Source organism: Podarcis cretensis (assembly GCF_951804945.1).
Source record: "Podarcis cretensis genome assembly, chromosome: 12".
NCBI classification, from domain to species: Eukaryota; Metazoa; Chordata; class Lepidosauria; order Squamata; family Lacertidae; genus Podarcis; species Podarcis cretensis.
The window spans coordinates 8,537,474-8,565,082 of record NC_137181.1 but is presented as its reverse complement, the minus strand read 5'-3'; the positions used below and the strand labels follow the sequence as shown (position 1 = coordinate 8,565,082).

At 45.6% G+C, this 27,609-nt stretch overlaps 1 protein-coding gene across 6 annotated transcripts in view; it reads right to left on the bottom strand.

Moving 5' to 3' along the window:
- CRHR2 (corticotropin releasing hormone receptor 2) overlaps window positions 1–27,609 on the bottom strand; it is a 204,642-nt gene that overhangs the window by 44,093 nt on the left and 132,940 nt on the right. For 4 of the 6 annotated variants that reach the window (XM_079946965.1, XM_079946967.1, XM_079946966.1 and 1 more), the window contains 3 exons: window positions 26,667–26,752; window positions 22,699–22,805; window positions 3,752–3,869 (listed from right to left, as the gene is read on the bottom strand). In XM_079946965.1, the coding sequence (XP_079803091.1) occupies window positions 3,752–3,869; window positions 22,699–22,805; window positions 26,667–26,752 (311 nt within the window). The remainder of the gene's footprint in view (window positions 1–3,751; window positions 3,870–22,698; window positions 22,806–26,666; window positions 26,753–27,609) is intronic. The other 2 variants (XM_079946970.1, XM_079946968.1) reach the window with 1 other exon arrangement.

Genomic DNA, 27,609 nt, shown 5'->3' with positions numbered 1-27,609 from the left:
GGGTTGGACTAGATGATCCTCAGGGTCCCCTCCAGCTCTACAGTTCTATGATTCAAAGCACTACGACGCCACTTTATGCAGTCTGGCTTACACCAAAGAGAATCCTGGGAGCGGTGGTTTGTTAATAATAATAATAATATTAATAATAATAATAATAATTTATACCTCGCCCTCCCTGGCCAGAGCCAGGCTCAGGGCAGCTAACACCAGTAAAATTACAATAAAAACATAATGGGGGGGGGAACCCCCAATTTAAAATACAGGTTAAAATGCAATTTAAAATGCAGCCTCATTTTAAAAGTAGCCCATAAATCAAGGCCATACGGGGAGGGAAACATAAGGGTCAGACCGAGTCCAAGCCAAAGGCCAGGCGGAACAGCTCTGTCTTGCAGGCCCTGCGGAAAGATGTCAAGTCCCGCAGGGCCCTAGTCTCTTGTGACAGAGCATTTCACCAAGTCGGGGCCAGTACTGAAAAGGCCCTGGCCCTAGTTGAGACCAACCTAACCACCTTGAGACCTGGGGCCTCCAAAGTGTTGTCATTTGTGGACCTTAAGGTCCTCTGTGGGGCATACCAGGAGAGGCGGTCCTGTACGTACGAGGGTCCTAGGGTGCTGACAGCTGGTAGGAGACCCCTCACAGAGCTACAATTCCCAGAGTCCCCTGGGAAGAGGGATTTGTTGTTAAACAACTCTGGGAACTGAAGTTCTGTGAGGGGGATGAGGGTGGTGGTCTCTCTTAACAACTCTCAGCCCCTCTAAGAAACCACATCTCCCAGGAGTCTTTGCAAGTGGGGGGGGGGAAGCCAGGACTGGCCCAGAATATTTGCTGGAGGGACGTTGTCCAGGATAACGAAAGAAAAGGAGAGATGAGATAAGGCAGAATGAAAACCATAATTCTGAGGCGTTGACAAGGAGGGACTATAATTTGGTCTGGCACAATCCTATTATTTAGGACTGAGCCCTGTCTAAGAGGCAAGGATTATTTATAGGAATGATCTTTTCGGGGGGGGGGGGAGATTAATGGATTGAATTTGTTTCCCCTTCCTTCTTCTCAAGGTACCATCAAGACCTGGGTGAGGTGTAGCATCATAAATCACTTTAAAGTTCTTGTAAGGATCAGACTACTGGGGGGAGAAAAAAAATGAGTGCATATAGCAGGGTCTAAAACTCTGGGAATAAAATGCACCTGTGTGTGTGTGTGTGTGTATTCAGTACATATAAAACAAGCGGGGTCTGCAACATAATGTTGCAGTGCAGAGTACTTCTGCTTAGAGTGTCAGCCAGCCAGCCAGCCTTTCCTAGGATAGTCCATTCCATTCCTGCTATGTTTCTGAGTCCCTCCATAGCTCAGCGGCCATAGCCTGGCAGCAGAGGACATATCCTACATGCAGAAGTTCCAGCTTCAGTCCCCTGCATCTCTGGGCAGGGATGGGAGAGACTCCTTCTGAATCTACGGAGAGCTGCTGTCAGTCAGTGTAAACAATACTGAGCTCAATAGACCAAAGGTCTGTCTCAGTATAAGGCAGGCATAGGCAAACTGAGCCCTCCAGATATTTTGGGACTACAACTCCCATCATCCCTGACCACTGAACCTGTTAGCTAGGGATGATGGGAGTTGTAGTCCCAAGACATCTGGAGAGCCGAGTTTGCCTATGCCTGGTATAAGGTTGCTTCCTAGGTAAGCCGCAGTGTCTGGACTCAGCCTTAAGGGTAGCCACATGTGGCACGCATTACGGCAAGCCAGTCTTGACGTTGACAATGCACAGATCACTGTGGTCAGGTCATCTCTGTCCAAAAACAGAAGCTGGAAGACGGTACGCAAAACTACTGTGACCACTTAAGCTGAGACCCTACCTGCCTGCAGACTGTCTTGCCAGAGTGGTACATGCTCTGGTTATCTCCCGCTTGGACTACTGCAATGCGCTCTGTGTGGGGCTACCTTTGAAGGTGACCCGGAAACTACAACTAATCCAGAATGCAGCAGCTAGACTGGTGACTGGGAGTGGCCACCAGGACCACATAACACTGGTCCTGAAAGACCTACATTGTCTCCCAGTACGTTTCCGAGCACAATTCAAAGTGTTGGTGCTGACCTTTAAAGCCCTAAACGGCCTCAGTCCAGTATACCTGAAGGAGCGTCTCCATCCCCATCGTTCAGCCCAGACACTGAGGTCCAGCTCCGAGGGCCTTCTGGAGGTTGCCTCATTGTGAGAAGGGAGGTTACAGGAAACCAGGCAGAGGGCCTTCTCGGTAGTGGCCCCCGTCCTGTGGAATGCCCTCCCATCAGATGTCAAGGAAATAAACCACTATCTGACTTTTAAAAGACATCTGAAGGCAGCCCTGTTTAGGGAAGTTTTTATCATGTTTTTGATATTCTGTTGGGAGCCACCCAGAGTGGCTGGGGAAACCCAGCCAGACAGGCGGAATATAAATATATTATTATTATTATTATTATTATTATTATTATTATTATGACAACAAGGGACCCAGGTGTACCCCCAAATGTCACACCAGCTCTGTAAAGGTGAGCACTACCCTGTCTCAAACAGCCACCCTACTTGGCTGGAGAAGGCTTCATGGAACCATAATACTGTAGAGTTGGAAGGGGTTGTGATGCCCATCTAGTCCAAACCCCTGCAGTGCCCAACGTGGTACTCAAACCCACCACCCTCAGATTAAAAGTCTCACGGTCTACCAACCGAGCTATCCCAGCTGAAGACCTCGGAACCACCTGCCCACAAGGCCTTTGTCTTGCCAGCATTCAACTACCGGGTCCTCATCCAGCCTCCCACTTTGAATTCTCTGTGCCTGAACGCATCAGCTTCCCTGCTTCTCTTCAGCACGGATCGTTTCAGAATGAGTTTTCAGCATCCTTGCATCATGAGCGCTCCAGCCCGTCCGGCTTACAAGCATCCCTCTGGGCCAACCAGGTGGCAGGGCTGTGCAGGAGACCACGTGGTACCCAGCTCCCACCCTGTTGCAGACTAGAGCATCACCCAGCCCCCCAAAAGTCAGCCTGGAACACTGTAACCCAGGATGGATTGCATAGCAAACACAGCCTCCAACGCAGGAAGGAAATATATAAATAAATATATATATTTTTATTTATACCCTGCCCTTCCCAGTTCAGAAAACCGGGCTCAGGGCGGCTAACAACCAATTTAAAACACTTAATTGATGCAACATAAAACAGCATAACATACAGTATAAAACGTGAATAACAATAAATTCAAAATTCAGAAATCAATTTAGGGGGGGAAATCCATCCAATAAACATTAGGTAGTCACCAGGGCTAGCTGGCTAAATGAGTCCTATTTGGGCCAGCGAGGAGACCAGGGGAGAATTAGCTGTGGGATCCCAGAGCGGGTAATCTTCATAAAGAGGGGAGGGGGAGGGAAAGAAGGGGAATAAAAGATCAGGCTAAGTTCAAATTGAAAGCCAGGCGGAATAGCTCTGTCTTACAGGCCCTGAGAAAGGAAGTTGAATCCTGCAGGACCCTGCTCTCATGGGACAGAGCATTCCACCAGGTCGGAGCCATCACTGAGAAGGCCCTGGCCCGGGTGGAGGATAATCTGACTTCCTTAGGGCCCGGAACCTCTAAACTATGATTATTCATGGACCTTAAGGTCCTCTGCGGGGCAGACCAGGAGATGCTTTTCCATTTCTACTGCTTTGGTTGGTCTGCAATCCCTGCATTGCCAACTGCAAGTTGCTTAATTCTATGATGATGATGATGATGATGATTTAGTACCTCATTGTTTTCGTGGATGTCGTGATCTATCATCTGCAGCAAGAACCACATCACATTCCTCAGGATGAAGGTGGTGATCAGATTCCAGTGGATAATATTCCGAAGGCATCGGATGCTCCTAAAGAGGCAAAGGCCAGAAGAAATTTAAAGAATATTTAGCTAAATATTGTGATATAAGATAATTAGAAAATTCTTGGAAGTAACAAATAGGCTTAGGGGCAGAAAAAGAATAGGTGGTAGTAAATATTAAGGATTAGAATATTAATAAGACTGCAGAATTTTCACACTCCCCCCCCCCCGCATTCCTATGTCAAGATTTGGGGGGGGGGGGAATTAGACTGGGATCCGCTGGATCAGAGCGATTTGCAGCAGCTCAGCAAGGATTCCGACTCTTTCCTTCTTCTAAATTCTGCTGGCAGAGTGGCGTTCTCAACAGACACTGGGATTGAGGCTTCATTTCCAAGATAATAATAATAATAATAATAATAATAATAATAATAATAATAATTTATTATTTGTACCCCGCCCATCTGGCTGGGTTTCCCCAGCCACTCTGGGCGGCTTCCAACAAGGATGAAAAATACACTAAAATGTCACATATTAAAAACTTCCCTGAACAGGGCTGCCTTCAGATGTCTTCTGAACGTCAGGTAGTTGTTTATTGCTTTGACATCTGATGGGAGGGCATTCCACAGGGTGGGCGCCACTACCGAGAAGGCCCTCTGCCTGGTTCCCTGTAACTTGACCTCTCGCAGTGAGGGAACCGCCAGCTGTGAGTCCAAAATGACTCCCAGGCTGCGCACCTGGTCCTTCAGGGGCACAGTTACCCCATTCAGGACCAGGGAATTCTCCACACCTGCCCGCCTCCTGTCCCCCAAAAACAGCACTTCTAGTCCTTCCCGGCTAGCTTTTATAAGCCAGGATGGGCAAGGAGACAGGTGGCTGGCTTCACTCGTCCAAGCAGCCTGTCCACATCCTCGGAGGTAACAGATTGGAATTGATCCCACACAACTTGACCAGACAGGACTCTAGCACTCTCCCGCCCCGGCCCTGCTCCCACGGTGGAGTCTACTTCTTCCCGAATCTGAGCGATTTCATCTGCAAAAAAATTTGCAAAATCATTGCAGGAGAACATGTGGCCCGTACTGGGCCCCGATGTTACAGGTGGTTCCGCTAAATTGTGAACCACCTGAAAGAGTCTCCTGCTGCTGTTTTCTGCAGATGCAATAGAGGCGGTGAAGAAAGTCTTCTTCGCCGTCGTTATCGCCACTTGGTAGGCTCGACGTTGAGCTCTAACCTGTGTCCGGTCAGATTCGGAATGAGTTATCCGCCACCGGCGCTCTAGCCGTCTCAACGATTGTTTCATTGCCCTCAGATCCGTGGAAAACCACGGGGCTCTCCGGGCTCCATGCAATCGGAGAGGGCGCTTCGGAGTCAAACAGTCAATAGCCCTGGTTAACTCCACATTCCAGCGGGCCACCAGGGAATCGGCTGAAAGGCCATCAACATGGGATAAAGCATCCCCTACCACTCTCTGGAAACCATTTGGATCCATTAAGTGGCGGGGGCGGACCATCCGAATCGGTCCCACCTCATGGGTTTCGGCAAATCATTTTGACTGGGGGGCCAAATTCCATCTCTCTGGTGGAAATGGTCTACAGAGCACCCGTTCCTGGTTGGAGATCAGAGCTGGATTTAGGTTTGATGTGGCCCTAAGCTACTGAAGGTAATGGGGCCCTTTATAAGTCCAGCTGGCCTTTGTCAACAACAAATTGCTGCTGTTTTTTGTGTTGAATATATGCTATATGGTCGTTTATGGCACCCATAGGTATCTAAAGCCATTTGCACATAACAAAATATGCATTTTATCAAAGTAATTCTTACAATCAGTCCATGCAGAATGTAGGCACCCTGTATATAGAAAGGAGCAAATCAGTGATATTTTAGGGCGCAGGCTAGCAGGCGGGGGCCATTACTTACATAATAGCAGCCTACACAACACAAAACACTGTAGCTGTAGGTAGGTTTTATTTTATTTTTATCTTATATTTTGGAAATGTACATCCAGTTTTTCCCCCTTTAATTTTTTGGGGCCCCCCCAAGAGAGTGGGACTGTAAGCTATAGCTTGCTTAGCTTATACAGTGGTACCTCGCAAGACGAATGCCTCGTAAGATGAAAAACTCGCAAAACGAAAGAGTTTTTCATTTTTTGAGTTGCTTCGCAAGATGGATTTCCCTATGGGCTTGCTTTGCAAGCCGGAAACGTCTTGCAAGTTTGTTTCCTTTGTCTTGCAAGTTTGTTTCCTTTTTCTTAAAACCGTGCATTCACTTTGAGGAGCAACTCATAGCACGCGGTGTGGTAGCCCTTTTTGAGGTTTTTGAAGACTTTGGTGATTTTTGAAGCTTTTCCAAAGTCCGTGCTTCGCAAGACGAAAAAATCGCAAGACGAAAAAACTCACGGAACGAATTAATTTCGTCTTGCGAGGCACCACTATACATAAATCCGACACTGTTGGAGATACTGGGAGTAGGACTTTACTGCCATTTCTCACCATTGCAAGGATTTCCACTTGCGCAACCGGATTTTACCTTCCCTCCCTGCGCATGCCCCCCCCCCAAATCTGTCCCAGAGGGTTCAGGAAACCCCTAGATCAGATCTGAGGGGGGGCATAGGAGAAAGGAGGGGGGAGAACATTCCACGGTGGAAGGAGAAATCATTTTGCTGACGGAACAAGAGACATACTGAGGGAGAAAGTCGAACCGACCCAATTCACAGTTTCTGAAACACTGTAAGAACTGAAACACAGCTATTCCGGGCAATTCCCACATCTCCGAATTTTGCAATGCAATTTTTTTTCTTTAAAAGCACATATTTTTAAAATGAACAAAAATGAACATTTTGGTGAAAATAACATATGAAATGCATTAGCGGGAACTGCTTTGCAATAATGTGCACCTGATGCAAAATTTCATACACATTGCAAAATCTGCATGTATGTGCCTATTAGGAGGAATGTGCATTAAAATGCTGTTGAGTTTTCATAAGGACCTTTTGAAAAAGCTTATTGAAGAAGAAGAGGAAGAGTTTGGGTTTGGTACCCCGCTTTATCACTCCCCTTCAGGAGTCTCAAAGCGGCTAACATTCTCCTTTCCCTTCCTCCCCCACAACAAACACTCTGTGAGGTGAGTGGGGCTGAGAGACTTCAGAGAAGTGTGACTGGCCCAAGGTCACCCAGCAGCTGCATGCAGAGGAGCGGGGAATCAAACCCGGTTCCCCAGATTACATGTCCACAGCTCTTAACCACTACACCACACTGGCTCTCTTATTGCCTTTCTATCCCAGCTTTTTCTCCAAGTAGTCCATGGTCTCCGTTCCCTCCTCAGTTTATCCCCACAACGACCCTGCGATGTAGGTTAAGGGGCTGCGACTGACAGCACGGTCACCCAGGGAGCTCCATGACTGAGTGGGAATTTGTTTTTGTTTTCTTTGAACTATCAATTCTTTATTGATTAAAGGATTTGCATGTCCATACAAACATTATGTACTATCTCTTAACAGGTAAAAAAAAAAAGAAAATTATATAAAATAGAAAATTTACAAAGAAAAAAATAAATAAAGAAGTAACAAAGATAAGAAACAAAGAAATCATTTTTTTAAAAAAAGAGACAAAGTTATTTACATGGTAAAAGTACTCATCAGCATAATCCTTCTCATTATACTGTTTGATATAACTTGCTTTTTTACACAGGTTTACATTGTATAATATCATTTCTTTCTGCTTTGTATACATTCCTTTGATCTTTTTCTTTATGAATATCACTCAATTTCTGCTAATATGGAGTTATTTGTACAATAACGTTTTACATCATTCTTAAATATTATCCATTCTCTAGTTGTTTTTTGTTTCGATGGCCCTCTAACTGATCCCGTCAGTTTTGCTAATTGTAGATATTCTAACATGAGTATCTGCCAATCTGTAATCTCTGGAAGCGTGTCATTCTTCCAGTTCCTTGCTATAACGGTTCTAGCTGCTGTTATACCATACATAAACAATGATCTTATATCATTTTTAATTTCTGGTGGTAGTATACCAATTAGGAAAATCTCTAGGGGTTTTTTTTAAGGTGATTTTAAATAGTTTCTTAAACTCATTGTAAATATCATTCCAGTATTTGCCAATGGCTACACATGTCCACGAAGTACGCAGGTGGCGCTGTGGGTTAAACCACAGAGCCTAGGACTGCTGATTTTTTCGTGTGGAATCTGTTGGAATCGTCCCTTGAGTACAGCTGAGGGCAAGACATTCAATCTTGCAAGAGTAAAAGCGCGTCTATATTTTAGAATTGCTAGGTGAAATGTTTGAACTAGAGGGGAGGCTAGTCCAGCCTTTGTAACACATGAGGCAATGAGGCTTTTGAGCTTGCTGATCAGAAGATCGGCAGTTCGAATCCCCGCAACGGGGTGAGCTCCCATTGCTCGGTCCCTGCTCCTGCCAACCTAGCAGTTCGAAAGCACGTCAAAGTGCAAGTAGGTGGGAAGGCAAACAGCGTTTCCGTGCGCTGCTCTGGTTCGCCAGAAGCGGCTTAGTCATGCTGGCCACATGACTCGGAAGCTGTACGCCAGCTCCCTCGGCCAATAAAGCGAGATGAGTGCCACAACCCCAGAGTTGGCCACAACTGGACCTAATGGTCAGGGGTCTCTTTACCTTTACACATGTCCACCACATATGATAGTATGACCCCTCCTCCTTTTTGCATCTCCAAGGTCACCCAGGGAGCTTCATGACTGAGTGGGAATTTGAACCCTGGTCTCTCTAGCACTCTAACCACTACACCCCACTGCCTTCCTAGAGTCCCTTTGCTGTGGAGCAGCTCTATAAATCAAGTAGGTAAATAATATGGGGAAAGCAAAATGTCGCTTAGAGAAGGATCTGAAATATTTTCCTCGAAGCTTGAGTCTTTATTATTATTCTGGATTGTTTAATGTTGTGTTTTAATGAGTTGTAAACCACTCTGAGATTTACCCCCTTTAAAATATGAAGCGGCGTAGAAATGAAATTAATTATAACAATAAAATTAATTTTAATAAACAAACAAACGAATCAGGCTTAATATAAGAAGGTCAGAACATCCCTTTGTGTGTGGGAGTTTTCGGCCTCGCAGGAGAATTTTGATTTGTTCATTTCTTATGACATGCTAGCAGATCTCTTGCAGTACGCAAATGAAGAATTGCTGGGATAGGTTGCAATCTGCAAACTGTTGGCTCCGGAATAATTGTCTGCACTTTAAGAAGACTACTGTGAAACCGCTTCAGAATTAATGGCTTGTGCAAAGCAGCTTCATTCCTCATTTTCCAGTTGCTAAACATTTTGCATAAAGAGCGCCGCATCAGTGTCTTAATGAGGTGGAGAATGGCTCCGAGATATTATTTCCCCAACTTTCACACTCCACAATATCGAAGGTCTTTTCAACACCCACCGTGTATTGGAGCTCAAAAATTACATTCCAAGGGCTGCTGCAGCTCTATCTCTCTCTGACTGTGTGCCTCTGTGTGTGTGTTTGCAACAGCACAGCCTGGGGGCATTCCAAAGTTTCATTCCAATTAGGTTTTGCAAAATTATCCAACAGGAGAGAAGGTGGTTTTTTAAAAAGCTCCTTGCATCTTCAGATGCACTGGATTTTTTAAATTATTTTTTTTAAAAAAATGAAAACATGATTTGCACCAAAAGCTGCAGGAAAGGTGAAAACTGCCATGTTCACTGCCCTTGGCTAAAAAATAATGATAGGTCTGGGTGCCGAATCGAAATCAAGCAACGCACGACACACAAATACACACACACAGAGAGGCAGGAATATTGCATTAAGGTGAAAAATAAAAGCGGAATGATAAGACAAGCCATAGGTAAAAAAAAGGTAAAAGGTAAAGGACCCCTGGATGGTTAAGTCCAGTCAAAGGTGACTATGGGGTTGTAGCACTCATCTTGCTTTCAGGCCGAGGGAGCCAGCGTTTGTCCACAGACAGCTTTCCAGGTCATGTGGCCAGCATGACTAAACTGCTACTGGTGCACGGAGACCATGACGAGTGCCAGAGTGCATGGAAGCACTGTTTACATTCCCACTGCAACGGTACCTATTTATCTGCTTGTACTGGTGTGCTTTCAAACTGCTAGGATGGCAGGAGCTGGGACTGAGCAATGGGAGCTCACTCCGTCATGGGGATTCAAACCGCCGACCTTCCGATCAGCAAGCTCAAAAGCCTCATTGCCTCATGTGTTACAAAGGCTGGACTAGCCTCCCCTCTAGTTCAAACATTTCACCTAGCAATTCTAAAATATAGACGCGCTTTTACTCTTGCAAGATTGAATGTCTTGCCCTCAGCTGTCCTCGAGGGACGATTCCAACAGATTCCACACGAAAAAATCTTATGTCCCTGTGGAGATGGCAGTACCGAATCGGTGGTGCATGACCTTCTGGCTTGCATTTTCATAAAGACTTGAGGAATGAGATTATCACCCCTCTTCTATTGTCCATTTTGGGTCACCCAGCCACTACCGCAGTGCCCTTTCTCTTGGCAGATCAAGATGAGCAGGTGACAGCAAAGGTTGCAAGGTTTTTAGCTGGGGCAGTTAGAATAAGATCCACTATTTGACTATTGATTCAAAACCCAAAAATGTATTTTATATAATTGACTTTTTATTTTTATTCTCTGTATATCGTATTGTTGTTTTATTGCTATGGCCTATGGTTGACGCAAATATTCGTTCATTCATTCATTCATTCATTCATTCACTCACTCACTCACTCACTCACTCACTCACATTGCCAGTCCTATGCTGTGGAACAGCTTTCCAGCAGAGTTGCAATAGGCCCCTTTGCTTCCGACTTTCAGGCATCTTTTGAAGACTTGTTAAAGCTGACAGACCTTGCAGCTGTTTAGATTTTATTTATTTTATTAGCCAGTCATCATGTATATATTGTAGCACACTGCTGTGCTGTATTGCATGAACTGGCAAGCTATAAATACTTTTATAAATGAAAAAATTTGGGTTGCGCCATTGCAACGGATCGTACGACAAGTCCATTTATCCCCCCCCCCACCCTCAAAAAAATTGGATGTTTTGCAGGAAGGAAAGTGACCAGGAAATGCAGGGGGAAATGGTGTTTCCTTTGATGTAATGTCACAGATCAGAATGCATGATCACCAAATAGCCCACATTGTGTAATCGCCCTGCAAACCAATCAGGATGTATGCTCAAAATAATAATAATAATAATAATAATAATAATAATAATAATAATAATAGCTGTTGCTATTATATTTTATTGATACCCTACTTACTTTGGGTGGCTTCCAGCACATATAAAACATAATAAAATGTCAAATACTAAAAGCTTCGTTTGGAAGTGCCCTGGGTTTCAATGGCCAACATTTTCAGCCTCTCCCTAGGAACAGAGCTGTAAAGGTTTTTCTCTTTTCTTGTTTTCTTCCCTGTCCTTCTTTCCCCCATCACCAGATTTAGGCAGCAGCCGAAACTTCTTTTCGTTTTTCATTTCCCCAGACCTTTTTAAAAACTTCGACTGAATTATTTAGGCTGGCTCCGAAGCAAAGTTGTTGTGTGCTTTTTCTGCTGCTGTTGGTTTTATTGGTTCATTTTCTTTGTTAGATTGTTTTTAATATGTTCTGCTCTGGTCCTCCCAGAGCGCATTTAAAAAAAAATTCTTTTGTGGAAGGTGTGCGGCTCAAAGAGATTAAATAGTTAATTAGTTAAATATCACCACTACATAGGTGTTTCCTTCCAATAGCTTCTAATTCCTTCTCCGTTTCTTTTCTTGTGATATAAAACTGGAGAAATACTTCACTATTATATCTCAGAAGATTTACCTTGTGTTTGTAAGAGTAATTCTGCAACTTTTTTGTTTTTGTTTTTTTGGCATTTGTACCCATGCGAAAGGCTGGGCTGGATGAATCCCAAGCCGGAATTAAGATTGCTGGAAGAAACAACAACCTCAGATATGCAGATGACACAACCTTGATGGCAGAAAGTGAGGAGGAATTAAAGAACCTTTTATTGAGGGTGAAAGAGGAGAGCGCCAAATATGGTTTGAAGCTCAACATAAAAAAAACAACAACCTAAGATCATGGTCACTGGTCCCATCACTTCCTGGCAAATAGAAGGGGAAGTAATGGAGGCAGTGAGAGATTTTACTTTCTTGGGCTCCATGATCACCGCAGATGGTGACAGCAGCCATGAAATTAAAAGACGCCTGCTTCTTGGGAGAAAAGCAATGACAAAGCATCTTAAAAAGCAGAGACATCACCTTGCCGACAAAGGTCCGTATAGTTAAAGCTATGGTTTTCCCAGTAGCGATGTATGGAAGTGAGAGCTGGACCATAAAGAAGGCTGATCGCCGAAGAATGGATGCTTTTGAATTCTGGTGCTGGAGACTCTTGAGAGTCCCATGGACTGCAAGAAGATCAAACCTATCCATTCTGCAGGAAATCAGCCCTGAGTGCTCACTGGAAGGACAGATCCTGAAGCTGAGGCTCCAATACTTTGGCTACCTCATGAGAAGAGAAGACTCCCTGGAAAAGACCCTGATGTTGGGAAAGATGGAGGGCACAAGGAGAAGGGGACGACAGAGGACGAGATGGTGGGGCAGTGTTCTCGAAGCCACCAGCATGAGTTTGACCAAACTGCGGGAGGCAGTGGAAGACAGGAGTGCCTGGCATGCTCTGGTCCAGGGGGACACGAAGAGTCGAACACGACTAAACAACATGAAAGAACCTGAGTGCAAACTGAGCAACTGTGCATTTTTTTGGTCTCATTTATGTATTTTTGGTGTGCATACTTCCTAGCCTTAAAAATAAATAAATAAATCTTGATGCTTAAATAAGCAACTGGGACGGAAGTGGGTCCTTGACGTAAGAAGCAATTCCACATGAGACAGAGCTCAAGTGGCCTGGAATTCACAAATCCATTATCAAAACCCATTTGAGTTGCATCTCTCATTAAAAAGCAGTGAGTGCAAATCAGGAGAAGCCTAGCACTTCTACATCCTGCTGATTTTCCACTGGGAAGCAAGTCAAAAAGATACATCTCTCCCTCCTCTCTTTGAAATCAACAGGAATGGAACGTGCTCAACGGGGCAGATCAAGCCCACTGATATCTCCGCCCAAGTCTGAAATCCATTGCTCCCGGATTTCTATGGCAGGCATAGCCAGGGCCTGCCCAAATGACTCTGTTCTGGCAATGACGCAGATCATTAAAGTGTGTGATTGCAATTGGGTGTGGGGAGGAGGCCGGGCGCCGTGGTGAGTGCTGTGCACCAGAGCGTCCCACACATTTACGTATAAGCTAAACAAGCTATAGCTTAGGGCCCCACTCTCTTGGGGGCCCCCAAAAAAATTAAAGGGGAAAAAAACTGGCTGCACATTTCCAAAATATAAGATAAAAAAGAAATAAAATAAACCCTACATACAGCAACAGTGTTTTGTGTTGTGTCGGCTCCTATGATGTAATTCATGGGCCCCACTTGCTAGCCTGCTCCCTAAAATATCACTGGTTTGCTCCTTTCTATATATAGGGTGCCTACATTCTGCATGGACTGGCTGCATGGCAACATGTGCAAATGGCTTGAGCTACCTATTAGGTCCATCAATGACCATATAGCATTGGTCTATAAAGGTAAAGGGACCCCTGACCTTTAGGTTCAGCCGTGACTGACTCTGGGGTTGCGGTGCTCATCTCACTTTATTGGCCGATGGAGCCAGCGTACAGCTTCCAGGTCATGTGGCCAGCATGACTAAGTCGCTTCTGGCGAACCAGAGCAGTGCATGGAAACGCCGTTTACCTTCCCGCCAGAGTGGTACCTATTTATCTACTTGCACTTTGATGTGCTTTCAAACTGCTAGGTTGGCAGGAGCAGGGACTGAGCAACAGGAGCTCACCCCTTCGCGGGGATTCGAACTGCCGACCTTCTGATCAGCAAGTCCTAGGCTCTGTGGTTTAACCCACAGCGCCACCCACATCCCACCATATAGCATATATTCAACACAAAAAAGCGACAATTTGTTGTTGACAAAGGACAGCTGGACATATAAAGGGACCCATTGCCTTCAGTAGCTTAGGGCCTCATCAAACCTAAATCTGGCCCTGCATGGGGAGGCTGGGCTTGCTCCCCCAAAATATTGAGGTGGCCCAAAACAGCTCAGCCCCCAAGAGTCAGTGCCCCTGATCTGGCCAATGACCCATCTAGTTCAGCATCTCATTCTCACAGCAACCGCCTGTGCAAAACCTTCACGCAGAACCTGAGGACCGGAAATCTCTCCTCTCCTGCAGTTCCCAGCAACTGTTATTCAAAAGCATTACTGCCTCCGACCATGGAGGCTGTGTTTAGACACCATGACTAGTAGCTATTGGTAGACTCTTCCTCCATGGATTTGTCTAAACCTTTTCAAAGCCATCCAAGCTGGTGTTCATCGCTGCCTCCTGTGGCAGTGAGTTCCATAGATTAACTGCATGCTGCACAAAGAAGTCCTTTATCTGTCCTTTATCTCGCAACATTTACACTGCATGAGTTCCATTTTGTAAACTTCTACCATGTTAAAATCACACGCTGCCATTACAAATTGGAGCTACAAGACCAAGGAGAAGCTGTTTTTTTTTAGAACTGGCATTTATTGATTAATTCATCTTCTTTGGCAGTCACTCGTAGCTGAGTAAGATTGTCTTCCATAAACACAGTTTTAACAGTGAGTCCGTAAGTGACTGTGGAGGCCAGTTCTGGATCCACACGTCCTTCCACAGTGGGGACACTGGTTTCCAGGTGGGAGTTGATCATGGTGTGGATTTGCCAAGCGTGCCTTCCTCTTAGCACGTTTCTTCCTTGTGTCCTGAGTTCGAGTGTCTTCAAAGCCCATGACCCCTTTGGTAAAGGCTGTTCTCCAATTGGAGCGCTCACAGGCAAGTGTTTCCTAATTGTTGGTGTTTATACTACATTTTTCTAAAGAAAATTTTTGCTTTGAGACAGTCTTTAAACCTCTTTTGTTGACCACCAGCATTACGCTGTCCATTTTAAAGTTTGGAATAGAGTAGTATTGATTAATGTGTGTGTGTGTGTGTGTGTATCTATATATAGATGATATAGATATAGATATAGATGATATTGATTAGTATATGTATATTTGTGCATGTTTTTCTGACTGAGAAGGAACAGTTGCGGAAATTATTTGCACCTGTGTTTTTCAATATCTATATATTGTAACAAAAAAAGAGAGATGAACTACATTTGAGAGGCAGGATATAAATTGCAGGGGGTTGGACTAAATGACCCCATAGGTAATTTCCATTGCCACAATTTACGATTCTAAACAAAGCACAGAACACCCGAGATTTCCTTGTGACTGCACACTTCCAGGCATGCTCTGATCCTGGGTAGATCTACACATAGGAAACCCCCGCCCCCGCTATAAATAAGCCAGAAATTAAATTGTTATAACAAAAGGGGGAAAAAACACTATCGAAAATCGCTTAAAATTTTGTTTTGCTCTCTGGCGCCATCTGGGTGTTGCATGCTTATAACACATTCCAAACACTGTTTCTTGACTAATGCAGCTGAGTCCGCCATGTAATATGTCCACCTTTGCTAATCTTCGCAGCAAGGAACTCCTGATAACCTTTCAAGAAACTGGCGGATTCCTTATCGTACAGTTTGCTCTGCTTTACAGGGGAAAGACATGATACTGAAACAGATTAGATTGTAGATTCCCTTATACGGTGTAAAGCTCAAATGGATTTTGTTAAAGAGAGACCCCAAAAGGCAGAAAAGTCTTTGGCACACACGAGGTTGGCGAAAGGTTGTGTGGATTCTACAGAGCAAGAATCAATATTAGGAGCTCTGTATGGAACACTGAAGGGACACGGGTGGCGCTGTGGGTTAAACCACAGAGCCTAAGAGTTGCCGATCAGAAGGTCGGCGGTTCGAATCCCCGCGACGGGGTGAGTTCCCGTTGCTTGGTCCCTGCTCCTGCCAACCTAGCAGTTCAAAAGCACACCAAAAAGTGCAAGTAGACAAATAGGTACCGCTCCGGTGGGAAGGTAAACAGTGTTTCCGTGCACTGCTCTGGTTCACCAGAAGTGGCTTAGTCATGCTGGCCACATGACCTGGAAGCTGTCTGCAGACAAACGCCAGCTCCCTTGCCCAATAAAGCGAGATGAGAGCCACAACCCCAGAGTCATCCATGACTGGACCTAATGGTCAGGGGTCCCTTTACCCTTTACCTATGGAACACTGAATTTGAGAGAGACAAAACGAAGTCTCGAGGATTTTTTTCTGAGCCTCGAGATACGAATCCACCCTGAGCACATTCTAAAAATATGGCCGTGTAAAAAACCCCCACATCAGTGACATTACTGGCATGGTGTGGTAATACATTTTTAGGATAAAGTCATTCGCTGTTGAGAACAGGCTGACATTTTGGCTGAAGTGTTGTGATGGTTTAAGGATTGGAATGAAACCAATCCCAAAAGGAACCGCTTTGCCGTTTTCCTTGAGCCAGGGAACACAAATGTTCCCAACAGGAATAGGTAATCGGTAGGTATTTTGTACATTTTCTGCTGCTCAAAGGCATCAAAAGCATCTGGAAAAGAATGTATTTGGGAACGTGACTCATAGAGAATCATAGAATAGAATCATAGAGTTGGAAGAGACCACAAGAGCCATCGAGTCCAACCCCCTGCCCCCCTACTTGAGAGTTTAGGATGAAAAGGCAGGAAGTTGAATGAACTGCCTGCTAACATGCTGGACTTTAAGTGGCCCAACCCAATCCCAATATTGGCTAGAGAAGTGTGGTGCTTAGCTGCAAGGTATACAGTGGGACTTCAAAATATCTCCCCCCACCCTTTTATATTTAGTAAAGCAACAAGATAAACAGATTCTGAAGAAATGATTTTAGAGTTAAAAAATCATAATTTTATAGTTGGAGCCCATTACCCATAAGAACAATTTTTTTAAAACAATGAGAAATAAATGTAGTCATCTAGAACTGTAGACTGTTTCCCTAACCAAGCCAATACTTACCATAATAATTTTTATCCCTCAGTACAGCTTTTGTTTCACTTCATGGTATTTTCCTAGTTCCTTCTTCCTACAGTGCCCAGTTGCGCTCTCTAATATTTTCCAGTGCTCCAACACTCTTAAAGTGTTCCAGCCTTCCTTCCTTCCTTCCTTCCTTCCTTCCTTCCTTCCTTCCTTCCTTCCTTCCTTCCCTCCTTCCCTTCCTTCCTTCCTTCCTTCCGTCCTTTTCCCTTTCTTCCTTCCTAACATTTCTATAGAACTCAATTTAATTGCATTTCTAAACAGTGCACATAAAAAAAAAATCCACAGAAAATGGGACAATTTCTTAATCTTAATCTTCAGGTTCCTAGAATGAATCTTTGACCATCCCATACAAAAATTCCTGGGCAAAACTTGTCCCATGTACTTTTAACCTTCCAGAGAACTTTCTTCCCTTCTATGCACAAGTTTGCCCTTGCTGTGCGAGATGTAATATACAGAAATTTTATTTTTCAAAAACATTAAGCTACACAGAGTAGATCTTCAGCCGCAGCTTGCAACAGCTGTTGTAAGTCTGAATTTCCCATCCAACAAGCAGGAATTCCTCCAGCAAGGGTGGGGAAGTTTGGCTTCCTATGAACATATAAATCTGCCTTATACTAGACAACACTGTCACCCTACTTTGACCGGTTGCAACTCACCCCAATCTTTTAGGGATCTTTGCCCACCGTGACTGCTATTGTTTTGAGAAACCCCTATTGTTTTGAGAAACCCCTGCATCCCCCAGAACAAGCTCAAAATGGCTGTGCAAAGCATTAGCTTTCTGACATCCATCCATACCCAACAGCGATTTTAGCATCGCTCCTTCTAATCGCAAAACACAGGTGGTGTGTGCCAACGGAAACAGAGCCAAAAGGGGGGCAATGAGAAATAAAAGGTGGGCGTTAGCATGCTTGGGGAATGATGATGTTTGCAAACAAACAAACAAACAAACAGACAGACAGACAGACAAACAAACAAACCTAAAGCGGGGATAGTGGAGAAACCCCAAAGAGCCCAATGAGGACTGAGGATATTCAGCAGCCACAGAATTTCGAGTCTGCCGGAAAAAAAATAAATAGGAGCAGAATGCCTTAAGCTCCTCACAGCATCCTTGAAGGAGGGAGAAAACCTGAGTGGCAACACTCCTGCTACAGATTTCGTTGCACATCTCACTTGTTGTCATTATGCCACCAATGTAACTCAGTTGTATTAGGAGTCACTTCATGGTCCGCCCCCGCCACTTAATGGTCTTAGTTTCTGTTTGCCACTGTGCAGCTGCTTAGAGTCACAAGACTCTGTTTACATTCCAGAGACATTCCAGGCTGTTGGAAGTCTCATGGGAGACAGATGTGACGTTACTGGTTTCCTGTTCCTTTGTTTGTTTCAGTTGCTCTCTGCCTTTCACAGAGAGAGGATGATTTCTTTTCTGCCTGAGTAGCTTAGTAATAAAACCTAGCAATGTAGCCCATACTATCTCGTCTCTTCCCTGTGCTGGAAACTCTGCTGAATGGGGGATGTGCCTGGAGCCTTATCAGAGGCTCAGGTTGTTAATCACGTTGGAGGCGATTCTGAAGGACTTGACCGGAGGTGGAGTAGCTCGGTTGAATGCAGATTCCAACAAATGGATCCACATGGTTTCCAGAGAGTGGTAGGGGATGCTTTATCCCATGTTGATGGCCTTTCAGCTGATTCCCTGGTGGCCCGCTGGAATGCAGAGTTATCCAGGGCTATTGACTGTCTGGCCCCGAAGCGCCCTCTCCGATTGCATGGAGCCCGGACAGCCCCGTGGTTTTCCCCGGAGCTGAGGGCAATGAAACAATCGCTGAGACGACTAAAGCGCCGGTGACGGAAAACTCATTCTGAATCTGACCAGACACAGGTTAGAGCTCAACGTCGAGCCTGCCAAGTGGCGATAGCGACGGCATAGAGGACCTTCTTCACCGCCTCTATTGCATCTGCAGAAAACAGCAGCAGGGACTCTTTCAGGTGGTCTGCAATTTAACGGAACCACCTGCACCACCGGGGCCCGGTAAGGGCCCCAAGATCTCCTGCAATGATTTTGCAAAGTTTTTTGCACACAAAGTCGCTCAGATTTGGAAAGAGGTAGACTCCACCATGGGAGCAGGGCTGGGGCGGGAGAGTGCTGCAGTCCTGTCTGGTCAAGTTGCATGGGATCAATTCCAATCTGTTACCTCTGAGGATGTGGACAGGCTGCTTGGATGAGTGAAACCGACCACCTGTCTCCTTGATCCTTGCAGTGGCCATAATTACATTTGTGGTGTATGGCAAAAAAGAGAGAAAAAGGAATCCATGATCAGAGGGGGTAGGGAAAGAGTGGGGCAACATCAATGGGGCTCAATTGCCCACTATGCTAACCCACTGCTGCAATGAAATCCTTGTCATCTGAACCTGGTTATTTGGAGGTGAAGAAGACATTACAATCAAGGAGACCAAGGGCTACCGCTATTCCTGCCTCAAAGGAACAGCATCATGGCAAGGGGAAGAACAACTCCATCTATTGTCCAGGAAAAGAAGCAGCGACAGGGAGTTTGCTTTGCCTCTCTGTGCCAGAAAGGCCACTTGCAAGAACTGTGCAACTAAGAAACGACGGCTGGGTTTGCTTTTTTCTTCCTCCCTCCTCCATCCCTCCTCCTCTCGCGCCATGTCTTTCAGAATGTATAAAGGTAAAAAAAGGTAAAAGTAAAGGACCTGTGGACAGTTAAGTCCAGTCAAAGGCAACTATGGGGTGTGACACTCATCTCGCTTTCAGGACGAGGGAGCCAGCGTTTGTCCGCAAACAGCTTTCCAGGTCATGTGGCCAGCAGGACTAAACTGCTACTGGTGCACGGAGACCATGACGAGTGCCAGAGTGCATGGAAATACCATTTACCTTCCCGCTGCAGTGGTGCCTATTTATCTATTCGTACTGGTGTCCTTTCAAACTGCTAGGTTGGCAGGAGCTGGGATAGAGGAATGGGAGCTCACCCCGTCGTGCGGATTTGAACCGCTGACCTTCTGATCAGCAAGCCCAAGAGGGGTGTGGACGGGGTGGCCACAAACGGCGGTAAAGGCACAAGTGAAGCCATGATTCCGATGCCGGCGTGAAGGGCGATGGATGGAACACTGTGCTCTACCCAGAACAGTCAGCTCTGAATTGGTTCTGTTCAGAGATTTCGCTCAGTAATTCAGCTCTGCTCAGAGATGGCTGCATCTGGCTGTGCTGTGATGTCCATCTATCCCACCTTTGTCGCCAGTGTTAAGTTGTGGGCAAACATAGCAGACGACACAGCGATTTCTCCAGAGCAGCTCTTTATTTGTACGCTGGCAGAACTGAACAGCAAACAGCTCAGCCGGCCTGCTTTTATAGGCAGCCGGCTGTCAACATTGCAGCAACAACAACCCAGGGTTTCCCGCCTAAAATAACTGACATGGACCTGAGTGAAAACTATCTACAGTATCCCCCTGCTGGCCCAGGGTGAGAACTTCAGTACATAACAACCACAGTGCCACCTACTCCCAAAATGTATACCAGACGGTGTGGAGCCTTGCTTTCCTTTAAACCATGGTGTCCCCAAGCCCCTCAGAAGCTCCTCACAATGTGTAATCGGTGTGTGCCATACCCTGGCAGCCTGCACACTGGAACGTTGATGTGCCATCTTGCAAAGTAGCCTCTTGTTGACGTGGTGGGAAAACTTTTTCAGTCCTTACGGGGAATCCTTTGGGGAGACCCCCTGCCACCTGTGAACGTTAGCAGCCCAGTGGGCATCAAGCAGCTACTGAGAAGTAAGGGGCTAATGCACCCCCAACTATCTCCGTCTTTCCAAGCAAAAGAGTTTGCCACAGCTCTGCCCAAGACAAAGACATCCAAGGCAGCTGTGGAGCAGCGCTGGTGGAGGGTGTGGCCTCAGAAGAAGGGGTGCGGCCTAAGCGGGTGGTGGTGGCCTAGGGAGAGCTTTGGGAGGGGGCAGACAGAGGGGGTGGGGTTTGCATTGGGCTGCTGAGCCTGAGATTCCCCACACCTGTCAGATGATTTTATCTTTCTTCCAGAAAGAAACAAAACAGCTGTTGCTTAGCCTGAAACCTATGCTGCTGAATTGGCTGGTTGTTCCTGTCTTGGCAGGATGATGAATGAAAGGGCATCCGTCGGCCACCTGGGCAGAATGAGGTCCTAACCTGGCTGCTTCCCCTGTGTGTGTAAAAGAGTCATGTTTTCTGCAAGGACAGCAGCACCCTGGCGGTTCATATCCCGCCCCAGGGATATTACACTGCATGAAGGATCACTGAGAAACAGCTTCTCTGCAGGAGCTGCCCTCCCACTTTACAGCCTGCTTTTTTGGCAATGGCATTTACTCTTCTCTTTCCACTTCATCAGCAGTTGGCAGAGCAGCTGCTATTGTTGCCCTGCAGATCAGCAGACAAAGCGACTCAGGAGACAGGAGAGAAAGAGGAATGAAGATGTTCAGCACTCATCACCTCCCCCCACTCCAGTTCTTCTTGCAGGAAGCCAGAAGCCAGAGTTGAGTGAAACTGAGTTCTCTTCGTTTCTCATTTTTCTAGCCTTTAGTTCACTGCTTCACATTTCCACATGAGTTTGTGATATTTTTTTTTAAAAGTTCCTCATGAAAACGCACCAGCGTTTCGTGCAAATTTCTCTGCAAATTTCTCTCTTTGTTTGCAGTATTGACTGATGTGCCCATTTTGCAAAGGAATTTTCCCTAACAAAATGCATTTGCAAAGGGATTTTATCAATTCCTATTAATGCACATTCTGCCCCCTTAAATGCATTATGTACACATTACCTGACTGGAGTATTTTTTATTATTATTATTATTATTATTATTATTATTACTATTATTATTAAATACCACCCTTCATCTGTAGATCTCAGGGTGGTTCACAACATAAAATACAATATAAAAACACAAAATGTGTAATGAAAACAAGAACAAAATCCACAAACCAATAGACCTCCCCTTCCCGCGAACACATTTAAAAGGGCTAGAAGAAATCAACAAGCCAAAGTCCTGGCTGAAGAGGTACTGCATTGCAAAATTCAGAAAAGTGCAAATTTTTGGAGAATGGCTGTGCATTGTTGCAGAAAGCGAGAATTCAATAGGTTCAGGAACAGAATAACATTCCCCACCCCCATCCTTAACTCCTGTCGTTCACCAGACCTGGAAGTCCTTCAAGGCAACTGAGGGCAAGGCAACGACTGGGAATGTCAAGCTGTAATGATCTTACTTGAGGTGGGTTTTGCATAGTCTTCTGTTAGCTAAAGGGGATACTTTTTGAAGGAATTTTTCTACTTCAGACTAATGTCTAGGCTTGTGCAGTGGAGTTGTGGAGTTGCAAAATATATAGCCGCTTTTCTTTCTCTCTTCCCCATAGTAGCTGCAGAGACTGTCTGCAGTTGAAAAAAATTTGCTAAGGGAGTTTGTAAGGGAAGCGGGTGGCGTTGTGGGTTAAACCACAGAGCCTAGGGCTTGCGGATCAGAAGGTTGGCGGTTTGGATCCCCGCGATGGGGTGAGCTCCTGTTGTTCGGTCCCTGCTCCTGCCAACCTAGCAGTTCGAAAGCAAATCAAAGTGCAAGTAGATAAATAGGTACCACTCTGGCGGGAAGGTAAACGGTGTTTCTGTGCGCTGCTCTGGTTCGCCAGAAGCGGCTTAGTCATGCTGGCCACATGACCCGGAAGCTGTACGCCGGCTCCCTCGGCCAGTAAAGCGAGATGAGCGCTGCAACCCCAGAGTCGGCCACGACTGGACCTAATGGTCAGGGGTCCCTTTACCTTTACCTTTAAGGGAGTTTGCTAACATGTCTGCAAGCTGCACAGTCAGGGCCAATTACTCACCTCAAGCACAGGAAGAGCAGGAAGGCGATGATGAGCGCGCCTACAGAAATACAGTGCCCCAGGTAGTTTATGATCATGGCAACCTGGTAATAGAGAGCGGGCTTCGTCTGGGGGTGAGAAAACAGAAAGAGAGGTCTCATGAGCAAAACAGCCTGAATCTATGGACCTGAATCAAGGCGGGTGGCCCATCCTATGGCCCTTAAAAGATTGCTGGACTCACTTGGGAAGACAGGCGAACTAATACAGTGTACTGGAAGAAGCAAAGATCACCAGTGTGGAAGCAATGATTCTTCAACACCAACTTCTTTGGACTGGTCATGTTGTGCGGATGCCTGATGATCGTCTTCCAAAGCAACTACTCTATTCCGAACTTAAAAATGGAAAGCGTAATGCTGGTGGTCAACAAAAGAGGTTTAAAGACTGTCTCAAGGCAAATCTTGAAAAATGTAGTATAAACACCAGCAACTGGGAAACACTGGCCTGTGAGAGCTCCAGCTGGAGAACAGCCTTTACCAAAGGTGTCATGGGCTTTGAAGACACTCAAACTCAGGACGAAAGGGAGAAACGTGCTAAGAGCAAGGTACGTTTGGCAAACCCTCATCGTGATCAACTCCCACCAGGAAACCAATGTCCCCACTGTGGAAGGACGTGTGGTTCCAGAACTGGCCTCCAAAGTCACTTACGGACTCATTGTTAAAACTGTGTTTATGGAAGACAATCTTACTCAGCTACGAGTGATTGCCAAGGAAAGAAGAAGTCCCAGCCAGCATGACCAATGGCCTGAGATGATACGAGTTGCTGTTTACTGCTGAAAGTCTCGAAGGTCAGAGTTCCTTCACCTTCAAATTAGGATATGGCGAATCAGTTGAGAAAGTGGTAACCCACCTACACTTTTAGGCAAGCAAATCACCCAACGTAGCTTGGCCAACTGAAAGATTGCATCGCCTTATACCAGTGTTTCTTAAACTCGGGTCTCCAGCTGTTTCTGCACTCCAGCTGTTTCTATCATCCTTGACCACTGGTCCCCCCAAAGTGTCCTGGAAGCTGCAGTTTGAGAGCCAATATGGTGTAGTGATTAAGAGCGGTGGACTCGTAATCTGGTGAACTGGGTTCGCTTCCCCGCTCCTCCACATGCAGCTGCTGGGTGACCTTGGGCTAGTCACAATTCTCTGAAGTCTCTCAGCCTCACTCACCTCACAGAGTGTTTGTTGTGGGGGAGGAAGGGAAAGGAGGTTGTTAGCTGCTTTGAGACTCCTTCGGGTAGCGATAAAGCGGGATATCAAATCCAAAAACCAAAATCCAAAATCCAAAACCCAAGGGTTGCTGAGAGTTGACAATACCTCTTCACAGGGAGCTTGGGAAACTATAGCTCTGTGAGGGGAATGGGGATCTCCAAACAACTATCCACACCCTTCCTTAGCAAACTACAGTTCCCAGGATCCTTTGGGGGAGGGAAGCCATGATGGTTTAAAGTACAGTGGTACCTCAGGTTACATACGCTTCAGGTTACATACGCTTCAGAAATAGTGCTTCAGGTTAAGAACTTTGTTTCAGGATGAGAACAGAAATCGTGCTCCAGCAGTGCAGCAGCAGCAGGAGGCCCCATTAGCTAAAGTGGTGCTTCAGGTTAAGAACAGTTTCAGGTTAAGTACGGACCTCCGGAATGAATTAAGTACGTAACCCGAGGTACCACTGTAGTATCATAGTGTATGGTGTAAATGTGGCCCTAGTCTGGTTCACCAGAGACTTCAACGGTTAATATTCATCCAGTGGAGCCAATTTGAATAAAATATTTTTGTGGGGAGCAGGTGAGCCATGCCCCACAAGAAGATGAGGCATGCACACAGCATGTGAATAGCAATGCCCATTAATTTTGGAGGAGGCCCTCAAATATTTTATTGGGGGGAACTGAAGGGACCTGGGCCCCTAGGAGTCGGCTCCTATGTATTCAGCTCAGTTTGGAGAGGAAAGTGGGAGAACACCCCCCCTGCTCTTTTAGCATTTGGAACTGGGCTGGTTGCATCTGGTCAATCTAGAAAATAATATATCCCATCCATAGAGATTAAAAAATGAATAATAGCAAACGGCAGGAAAAAGGTCATTGGAAGCGGGCTAAATCGGAGCTTTAATCAAAACTGGAATGACGGGGAAGTATTTGGTGATAAACCCAGCCTCCCTCCCTGCCTCTCTTTCTCATTTGAGATCTGAGCAGGCATTTGGGAATATTCCTCTGCTTTGATATTTATAAAGCACTTCGGCAAACCAATGAGGAACTACCAGACAAATATCTTAATGCCTTTCAAACACCAAGCTGGACTTCTGGGAATCTTTCTGCTCCTGACTGATGGCGAGAGCCTTCAGTGCTCCCATGACAGAAAGCATGGAACATAAACTGATCAGATGTGACTAGCCCTGTGACAGGAAGATGTTTGGGCATAGCTCCCCCATGTTTGTTTTTCTGATGCAAAGAGCGGCAGAAATTCGTGCGAGGGGTGTTAAGTATAACGGTTACACTGAAATGGAAATAACTCTGTATATGCTCTGTATGCGTCTTGCTAAGGGTTTGCCGTTGGAAATTTTCACTGAGCTAAATTAGAGAGCTCTCTGAGCATCTAAAGGGGTGCTAATCAACTTAGGGTGTACCTCTGCTCTGCTCTCTTATGTGGTGTTTAACTTTAGATAATGTGAGTGGTTATTCAGTCACAAATCTCCTTCTTGAAGGGAGCTGTCTTTCTCTAAACCACAGAGAACAAAGGATGTGATAATGGTCTCTCTTCAGGAGAACATAGTCTTAGGCTGGAATGCAGGCTAGGAAAGAGACAGAGGTTTGTTTTTAGCGCTGATCATAGCTATGTTATGTTTTTAAGAAGCTGAACCGATGCTTTGACAAGTGTATTATTTATACAACTATCTGGATGTATCATTGAATGCTTTGTGTTGGTGCTGACCTTTAAAGCCCTAAACGGCCTTGGTCCAGTATACCTGAAGGAGTGTCTCCACCTCCATTGTTCTGCCCGGACACTGAGGTCCAGCTCTGAGGGCCTTCTGGCGGTTCCCTCGCTACGAGAAGCCAAGTTACAGGGAACCAGGCAGAGGGCCTTCTCGGTAGTGGCACCCACCCTGTGGAACATCATCCCACCGGATGTCACAGAGAAAAATAACTACCAAACTTTTAGAAGGCATCTGAAGACAGCCCTGTTTAGGGAAGCTTTTAATGTTTAATAGGTTAGTGTATTTTAGTGTTTTGTTGGAAGCCGCCCAGAGTGGCTGGGGAAACCCAGCCAGATGGGCGGGGTATAAATAATAAATTATTAGTATTATTTGTGTCTGTTTTTGGAACAAGTTTTGTGAGTAAAGCTTTTGAATCAATAATAATAATAATAATAATAATAATAATAATAGTAGTAGTAGTAGTTCTTATTATTAGTCTGGACAATTTTTATTTGTAATAAGGGGTGTGGAGAAAATCTGTGTTAGAAAATCAGTGTAACCCCTGAAGGAAGCTGGCATTGAGCTCTTGCTACTGTCCGCTAGACCAGAACATCTGGAGGGTCCCAGGTTGGGGAAGCTATCATCACTGTCACCAGTGGAGGCTGGTCCACTGGGCAAATAAAAATGACACCCTCCCAGCCCTACCTGGGGACTGAACTTGGGACGTTCTGGGTGCAGAACAGATGCTCTACCACTGAGCTATGGCCACAATGAGGGAGAGATGCCAGTGTATTCCATACTGTGAGCAGGAGTGGTCATTGTACTTGCAAGTAAGAGAAGCATACCGATGCCTCAAGTGCGAAACGGGCTTCTGAATGAAGACCACCAACGTTCCCAAGGTATGAAATTGCCCCTGAGGCATTGCGAAGGAGGAACCCAAGTGTTTGGGTTGGAGAGGACAGGGAGCTTGCCAGGGTTTTTCAGAAACTGACAAACTTCATGCAACAAGAATGCAGAAAGCTCAGAGATATACAGACCTCTTCAACCAGAATCGGCTCGCACTGGGAGTAATTGGCCTTGGAGGCCCAGGTCCCGTTCCCCATGCATTCTCGGTAAACATTTCCTGACAGGAAAAACCAGAAATGAAATCAGATTAATCACAATAATAATAAATTTTATTTATACCCCGCCCTCCCCAGCCAAGACTGGGCTCAGGGCGGCTAACACCAGGTATAAAAACAATTGATTAAAATACCACTTAAAATCAAGATTAAAATACAACATTAAAATGCAGCCTCATTTCAGTAGAAACTCAAATCAAAAAGTTTTTAGGGGATGAAAACGTCAAGTCTTCACCAAGGCCAACTATCCAGACTGGTCCTACATGGGCCAGAAAAAAGCCAGGGAAGTCCTGAAAAAGGAGTTCCACCACAGAAGGAGAAAAGAAAAAGGAAAGAGGGGGAGGGGATCAAGCTGATTCCAAGCCAAAGGCTTGGAATTGGTTTTCAACAACAAACAATGACATTATTATTATTATTATTATTATTATTATTATTATTATTGGTAGTAAAAGCTAAAGGACCCCTGGATGGCTAAGTCCAGTCAAAGGCGACTATGGGGTTGCGGCGCTCATCTCGCTTTCAGGCCAAGGGAGCTGGTGTTTGTCCACAGACAGCTCATGTGGCCAGCAGGACTAAACTGCTTCTGGTGCAACGGGACACCTTGACAGAAACCAGAGCGCATGTAAACGCCGTTTACCTTCCCGCCACAACAGTACCTATTTATCTACTTGCACTGGTGTGCTTTCAAACTGCTAGGTTGGCAGGAGCTGGGACCGAGCAACGGGAGCTCACCCTGTTGCGGGGATTCGAACCACTGACCTTCTGATCAGCAAGCCCAAGAGGGTCAGTGGTTTAGACCACAGCGCCACCCGCTTCCCATCCATTATTATTATTAGTAGTAGTAATATTAAATGGGGGA